At 45.7% G+C, this 8,333-nt stretch overlaps 1 protein-coding gene across 1 annotated transcript; it reads right to left on the bottom strand.

Annotated features, from left to right (window-relative positions):
* Positions 1-1,332: 1,332 nt before the first annotated feature.
* On the bottom strand, positions 1,333-7,675 carry LOC149333137 (lysosomal aspartic protease-like). Its single transcript, XM_089555992.1, has 5 exons — positions 7,548-7,675; positions 5,898-6,160; positions 5,469-5,613; positions 3,928-4,026; positions 1,333-1,506 (listed from the first exon to the last, which is right to left on the bottom strand). Exons 1-5 carry the CDS (start codon positions 7,608-7,610, stop codon positions 1,333-1,335), a joined length of 744 nt encoding a protein of 247 aa, XP_089412118.1. The 5' UTR covers positions 7,611-7,675.
* Between the last annotated feature and the right edge of the window lie 658 nt (positions 7,676-8,333).

Raw genomic sequence — 8,333 nt, forward strand, 5'->3', positions numbered from 1 at the left:
GCTAAAAGCATTTCATGCTTAATATCATTAAGATGAAAAGTGAAACCGAGACTACAAAAATTGTCTTTCTGATGAACACTGTATTTTTTCGGTCTTGCAAATGTTGCGTTTACTTGGAGTGCTTCTGCCACGATTTATTGCGTGAAAACTCTATTTCTTTTTAGGAGGGTCCCAGCGAGTACCTGACGGTGCAAGCAATGTGATTGCATGGATTGGAGCACCTTATCTTGTATCGCGTTAGCGGTCAGCATCTTGATGGAGTTCCTACTTTCTTCTATCAGCCACACGTCTGTGTCTCTGTATCTAGCCTCCCGCATAAGAGCAGAGTTCAGAACCGACGCTTCATCTTTGTTGCATTTTTTGCTCTGGCACAACTGGACTGGTGTTTCACGTCGCCGATGCGGGCCTTATCACAAATGCTGCGGCGGCTATTGTGCAGGAGCACAGGATGCGGCGCCAAGTAGTCATTTTAGGATTTTATTTTGAGCACCGTTTCACGCCGTCTGGGGTCGTCTTGCTGCGAGATGGCGATGAAGGTACTATCAGCAACGAATGAAACGCGAACAAGAAAACTGAGGTGGCAACACAAAAACAACAACATATTAGCTCCTGGATTAGAAACACAAGGGAGGTTGAATAACACATCTAAAGAAGAGTCTTCGTGCCTTCAAAATTAATATAGTGTGAGCGATTATAGAGCTCACCCCGGCAAAGAGCCGCGTATTTTGCAGTCCGTGGTTCAGTTGTCTTGTTCGCGTTTCATTTCTTGCTGATAGTACCTCCAGACGTGAGGAACCGGCTACATGCAGACCGGGGTCACTAGATCACGTATGCTAGATGTCGAAAAACAACGCACGGTATTAATATTACGAGGAGGCCGTTAAGTAGGGCAATAAGAGGTAGCACTGCAAGAATAAATTCGGCAATAAACTGGCCGTCAGATTGCAACCTCCGAAAACAAGATCACGGCAATTCGTGATGTTGTATAGTCCCAATCCAACCACGTTTCTAAATATGCGCATAGGTGTGCGTGTGGTTTGACAGCGTTAACTCCAAGATTATGAGGGGGAATGTAAACTCTATCAGGCTGAAAAAAAAGACCAACGGTACACATATGGAGGCCTAATCACCTGGGAGCATGACCGAAAAACAGTAGGTGGAGGTAAAGAAGGAAGCCACACCGGCATCGCTATTGCTTAGCTGGTTTAGGTGCATGAGAAGAAAAATTGTATCGTTAAAATTTTATTTCAAATTTAGCTTAAAGCGAAGGAGGTGAAGACCGCAGGTGCATGTTTAGAGTGTAGCGGCGTCCAAACGCTGTTCCTTTCGTCGTTAGCGAGAGTAGGCGAAACCAACCCGGCCCAGCCCAGCTTCTAGGTTTGGTGGTGCCTCCAGAACTGAGTATACACTCCTCAAGAAAGCGTGACCAAGGTGCCAAGTGACGCTGAGCTGTCGAGGCGCCGCGACAAAACCGCTATGGCACTGTATGCCACCAGACGTCTCCACCTTCAATAAAACGAAAACAGAGAAATGAGGTTATATGAGGCACACAAATTTCTTAAAGTGGTATTCACAAAGAGAAAATGCACTAGTGGGCTGCTTTGTAGCTTGTAACCACATTTTCTGTAAATTGTATGTGTACCGCACGAGGAAACAGTGCTTATAAGGGATACTGGAATGCGGACATTAAGGAGAACATGAGAACCATATTTCACCTCCTTCACTTTGGCGCGAACTTTTCGCTTTGAAGGTCCTGACATAGTGCAGTCGTAGAGTAATTCGTCTCTTATAACACAGCCGCTCAGGAGGCCTAACGTATAATAAATCATACATGTGGACAATCAAACTTCATTTAAGAGCCAGGTGCGCCTCAGATCGATCAGGCTTTCAGTGCCTTCAACAGAAGGTTGAAGCATCCAGTCGCTACAGACGGACAGTAAGGTACTAGATTTATGGACGCTCGAAAGGTCCGAACTACGAAGCATGAACAGATACGCACGCGCTTAACTATGTTACATACATCTTGTGAAAGGAAACTCAGTGGAGTATTCAATAGGCTATGATAAGTTCTCTTTGAAGAGGCACTTGAAAAATGTGCCTTCAAGTACCGCTCACTGTCGACGTACACAAAGGCGGTATAAAGGTGATTGGTATAATTCAAAGGCTTCCCATGACTGAATGTGGCAACGAAAAAAAAAACTGGCTGACAGTTACGATACTTCGTAATTTGAAATATGAACCCGCTCTTTAGGTATCCGAGCCAAAGGCAATCGGGGACAGAACACAGTTCAGAACAACGGCCGCCGCTTTGGTAAATTCCGGAATCAACACCTTGGCGCCGCCGACCGTGAAGCTTCAGTCGACGAGCTCTTTCGCAGCAGAAGCAACCGACGGAGCGTGAAGCCACTCTCGACTACCCCTGCTGTGCTCTCCCCTTTCTCATTCCTCCTCAGGTTTTCACCATACCTTCCTCTTCCACTTTCCTCGTCCATGTTCCCGCTGTGCCCCCCCCCCCCCCCCTCTTTCGCTTTCTTCCCCTCGCGCAATTTGCTATCGCCGAACTTTCATTCTGCGTTGTCTTCGGCGTTCGCTCTGCCGGTGACTTGTTGGAGGTTAGTGCGGCTCAACGCTTGAACGGGCATTGTGGAGCTAGGCTCTTAAACTCCTACGTTCTGTTGCGCCTGAAGTTATTTTGATGAATATATTCTAGTGCAGCAGACCAATAGAGGTGCTCTTTCTGGGTACTCGAGCCCAATTTGAAAGCTCTGCGTTGACCCTATAATTTAGAAATATTTTTTTTTTTAAATTCATGCTCGCAGTAGCTCGCAAACAATTAGGGCGGCACACCTCATCGTGCGTTCCCATTCTCTATAACGTCAGTGGGCAGACAGAGCTAGGTTGATGGATGGCTCTTCTGCCCACTGACGTCATCGGGGAAGGGGACGCGGGGTAAGCTGTGTCGCCCTAATCGGTTGCAAGCTATCGCGAGCAGCGATCCTCAAAAATTATTTCTAATTTATAGGGTCTACTCAGGGCTTTCAAATTTCACTTGAACACCCAGAAAGACCACCTCTAAGGATCAGTTCCAGTACAATATGCCCATCAAAATCACCTCAGGTTCATTGCAGGGTCTATTTAAGCGCCGTTCCCTGGTTGGCTGGTGTCGGCCTGTGCCTATTCACCGGCAGAACTACTGAGGAGAATGGTGGAGGAGGGAAGCATATGGCGATGGCCACGACAACTCGAGGAGGAAAGAGAAGAAGGGCGATGCCTCGGGAGCATGAGGAGGGGGAAGGTGGTGAAGTTGGGTGCAGCGAGAGCGGGCAAGACCGAGTCAACGAGCAGGAGGGTATTGCAATAGCAATTCTCCGACGGCTGCCATGGCTACTGCCGAACGCACAGGCTGAGGGCAGACGCTGCCCCGATGTATCAATGCGAGCGCTGCGCGTGGCCAAACCCAGAGCTGCCACCGTGCGCCACTGCGTGTTCAAAATGCGGTCGGTCCAAAACCACAGCAGCTGCGCTCAAACGTGTATTTGCTCAGGAGATCAAATGTTGCTTTGCTCACGATTCTTTTTCGATCCACGTTTCTTTGCTCACTGATACAAATGCTTAGGCGCCCCATTGAGGAGTTGCAGTGGTTGGTACTAGTAATTGGCTAAGGATTCGCGGGTGAACGTTGTGGTAGAGGACCACAAAAAGGCAAAAGAGACAAAGTTCTTCACTTCTTGATTGCTTATCATTGTCATGTATTCTGAGCAACGAGCACACATGGTTCAACTGTGCATCAATGCGCACTTGAAATTTTGTTGATCAGATCGGATGGCGAACAGAGGGAGTGCGAAAAGACAGAGACGAAAACGAAGGAAACGGAACAGTGTCTTGACTTCTCGCACTGCCTCCCCTCGTCATGCACTACGTACTTACCTCCACCACGTAGTCGCTTGGTTTTAGCACGAACTCTTGACCGGCAATAGTGAAGCCGATGTTTGGAAGGCGCCTCACACTGCCGCAGTCCACGACATGCTGCAGTAGTGGAAGCAGCGGAATAAAAAAAAATAAAACAAGTGGGCTTGTTCCGCTGTGATAAGTAAGGAAAATACGAGGAATGAATGAAAGAATAAATCATTTGTTACGATGAAGGGGTGGCTCTCAGCCGCTTCTGGAGAATTAAGACAGATGAGGGTGTGGTTGCAGAAGCAACTTGTAGTAAGTCGTTTTCAAAGCCTTCAGAGATGGGCATCGTAAGTTAGTCGACCTCTTCTACACTACCCGAAGCAAACAGCTTTCATTACCGTATGCGACGATGGCATGTTGTGTTATGGTGCTTGATCGTATGGTGGCCATGCCGTCAAATGGTATGTACTAAATTCTGTCTCTCCTCCGCGAGAAATATGGGCTCCTGTAGATGTTCTGAGAGGTATTCTTGGCAGTGGGCGCATTTGTTGTGCGTAAGTGTTGCGTGTCTGCTGTCCTCAAAGATTGACCAAGGTGGGGATGCTGAGCCAGCATAGCACGCTTTTCCCAAAATTTGTGCGGATATGATGGCTGTATCCTGAAGCACCCTTTACAAACTCCTAAGTTACATATAAGGTTTCCTAAACTTCACATTTCTCTTGGTTGCCCAATCCAGGGCACATTTTTACTCTCCAGTACTGGAACTTGGCTGGCATCTACATACATCAGTTCGCAAAAGCCCTGAAGGTGAGGCAACGGAAGCGCCAAAAACAGATGAAAAACTGAAAGCTTCACGATCTGGATCCAACACGATAGTCTTCGTAACAATGATTCCGAACAAATTCGAAACACGGCTTGTGTGTGGGATTTGAAATGTGAAGCTTTGAATTCCTGCCATCACATCGTCGTGCTTATTCCCTACGAAACGTGCTGCCCTAGATATCATAGTTTAGTTTGCCTTAGCCATCGTATTTTAAAGTGACTCAAGGCAAAAGTATAAAGGCAACTCAGTAAATTTACGTTTTTGGATTCGCTTCAGAGTAGCGTTCAGTATTCTAAAAAGGCTACTCATCCATGCGGCAGTGCGGAATTCCTTTTGGGCATTCAAAGTAACGCCCTCAGGCCAGCATGAAGTTATTTTGACAGGAAATTTTCCCCACACTGACGTCAAATTTTGGCACCCCTAATTTGCAATGGCGGTTTGCGCACAGCAGGTTATAAGAATTACTGCTGCTGGGAGAAAAAAGGATTCTGGCCATGTGGCCTGTCGTTGGGGTAAATGGTAGATTAGGATGTCGTGTGTAAGACAAAATACTGGCGTACTGAATGATAATCGTTCCACTTTCTACCGGAGGCTGAGGATAAACGCTCCTAAGGATTTCTTTACTTTTCATTCATCACCAGCTCAGAAACGGAAAATTTGTCGCCACGTTTACTGTGCTTCCCCTAAACAACCGGGTCTTGCCTCTGTTCACAACGTACAGCAGCTTCTCGAAATCAAAGTCGCTTACCGCTCCGTCCCCAGTCTTCTTAGCGCCCAGAATACCATTGATGCGTTCGATCTCAGGAGTGGGTCCTCCAATGAAAGGGTCCGCGGGGGCTATCCTGGCTGGGCAGCCACCGAAGCAGATGTGTTCCGTGTCTCCGATTCGTATACTATGGTTAGAAAAAAAGAGTGATAGCCCAATCAGCACTTCGTCTTTGTATATTTTGAAGAGCTGGGAGAAATTCCCACCCTTCACTCTATGGAAAATGTTCGAGACTGTAGCTGCCAATGACGATAAGTTTTCTTGTCTCTATAAATATCAAGAAACTAAGCTTTAGAGTTTCACAGCATGCAGTATGTGTGCTTTCAGAAAACGCATACAAGCACTGGAGAAACGAGAGCCAGCTAGGCATATCGAAGAATGTGCTGAGTGTGTATGTGTGTGCACACTTACCCTTGCAGGTTGAACTGCCAGTACCTTCCCTGCACCTCTGTAAAAGTCAAGGACCCACTGTAGCGGCGGTCGTCGACGTCACCGAAGAGAGCCTCTCCTCCTTCGTGACTGAAGTAGAACGCTAGAAGTGGTTCGGCGATTTGACCGTTCTTGATTAGATGGGCGAACACCGAGAAGCGGTCATGATCCAGCCCGAGAACACCATCAAACGGTACACCGAAGAAGGGATCCTGTACACCGCCGGCGGTACTGATGCTGTCAGCCTTGTGTGCCATCCATGAATACAAAGAGAAAAAGACAAACAAGCATTGAAATCGTATTTATAGAAATTATATTTGGGGCGGTACTGGTGTAATATATTCTACTTTTGCAAATATGGTGACCTTGGTTGCAGGCGCTGCCCTCTTCGGTATTAAAAAACTGAAAGCAAGTCTATTTTGCCTGAAAAAGTGCATCTTTCCGCCTTTATAGGTCATTTTAGAGCACCCTTTATGTGGCCTTAACGATTTTTATTACAGCTAGAGGTTATGAAAAGCGAATTGATCTGCATTTAGAGGCTCGTTTCTTACATACTGGTCCTATACTGCACTACTAAATCCTCATCATGAGCCTGAATACTGCGGGGCAAAAGCCTTTCGATATATCTCCAATTAACCTGGTCTTGTGATAGCTGCGGCCATCCGAAGCTACTAAATAATACCCACTTTAGGAGTGAATTTTCCCTGGTACAGAAAGTGTGGGCTCCTATTAGAATTGATAAAGGTGTCCGATCTAATAACACTTTTTTTACCCTCGTTCTTTCTTACAGTGTTTTCTAACTGTCATTAATCCTCTAATACTCAATAGACGAAGGCAAAGAAACCTCAGACCAATCAGTTATAGTTTACAATTAAGCTACAATTCGAGTGTACACGCTACAACTACGAGTAAGAATTTCAGTTTTATATGATTCAGCGCACTTTTATTGGCGCCTATTTGAAAAACATTTATCACCTTTTCTTGGTAAATATTTCCCACAGAAGAAAGGTCTTTTTTTATTTGATGTATGCAGAGCCTTAAGCCATTAAAACTTACGCACAGTTTATTTGCGCTTGTCTGTTAGCCCCAACAGTTAATTAAACAGTAATTACCTTCAACATGATTGTACTTAGGGCTGCGCTCATAGCATAAAATGCAACAGCAAACTGAATTAAAACCAGGCCAGGCGCGAGTCACCTCGAACCGTCGGCAAAAATGTTGCGTTGAAAAGAGCGCAGTAGCGCATCGTTTCAAGCAAATGTATCCGCACTACTTATCTGAAGTAGGTGAGGTGTCCAGCTCGTTTTAGTCGGGGCAGCGCCTAGCTGTCTTCATGCGATTACGGATCCTTGATCCCCGCTTTTCCTGGAAATCTTGACCGTAGAAAATTCGTTCAAAGTTCATGGAAATTACGGCTCATACTAACGTATCCTCTGCTATAGGAGCAACGCTTTGAATGAAATTATCGACGAAGAATCATGCATCACTCTGCAACAGCAGGCGTACTCTATATTAAACCGTTTGTTGCATAATTGCGAGTTCTGTTTACGGAAAGCTGTGCTTTAATATTGACACAACGTATCTGGCTGCGGTAATGCCAAGAGTCGATCTTCTACACGCATTATTTCATACCTCCATGATGTAGGCGTTTTTCGCTGTCAGGCCATTTTCCAGTTGCAGATTGTCTTTTCCCATGTATCCTAGAACTTGGTTTCCTCGAAAGTTTGCGAGGATACTGAAAATTGGCCCTTCGTAGCTGGAGGACAGGTCGTGGTCAAACTTCGTCCGGTTTTCTGGGGGTCATGACGAAGAGCAGATTATATTCATCATCCAAGAGACTAAAAAACAACCCTCCGGCACATCAACAATACTTTCAATGAATAATTTACCTTTTTCACCCCAGAATATTTTAGGCCACAAAATGGGCCTCATAAGCTCGTAATGTTGTTTTCACATTATACAAGACAGGTATCTCGTCGCAGGCATCCGTGCCACGAGAAAACGGAAACCATAAAAATTTTCTTCAAGGGATAACCGGTCAGACAAGGACTGAGCGGTTTTTATATATACATCACTTAGCCGTAACGAGCCTGTTGTGAACTTCTGTGCGGCACACTGAAGTTAAGACTAGCCTGACATTTGTTTTTGTTGTCACATTCGGCCTTGCTGAAGTTAAAGCTATTAAGCCTATGAAAGTTTAGTAGGGCCCCGCATGAACAGAATGCTGTCATTCACAAACGCAAATCGAAGAACAATATTTCAAATAGATCTTAGCTCTTAAGGTTGTCTACCAAACAAGAAAAGACTACGCACCATTATTTGACCATAAGATTAGCCACTTGGGCTTGAGCGACATTATTGTTTGACCAAGGTCACAAGACATCACCAGCTTTTAAGTATCGGTGTCCTTTGGCTTTA

This window comes from Amblyomma mixtum, chromosome 8 (assembly GCF_055824585.1).
Source record: "Amblyomma mixtum isolate Tamu chromosome 8, ASM5582458v1, whole genome shotgun sequence".
NCBI classification, from domain to species: Eukaryota; Metazoa; Arthropoda; class Arachnida; order Ixodida; family Ixodidae; genus Amblyomma; species Amblyomma mixtum.

Bases quoted from the DNA above. Each gene is read 5' to 3' on its own strand.
- LOC149333137 (XM_089555992.1), bottom strand. From the start codon at position 7,610: ATGGGAAAAGACAATCTGCAACTGGAAAATGGCCTGACAGCGAAAAAC. The intron at 6,161-7,547 runs GTATGAAATAAT...ATGGCACACAAG, and splicing joins AAAACGCCTACATCATGGAG to GCTGACAGCATCAGTACCGC. The intron at 5,614-5,897 runs GTAAGTGTGCAC...TTCTAACCATAG, and splicing joins TGGCAGTTCAACCTGCAAGG to TATACGAATCGGAGACACGG.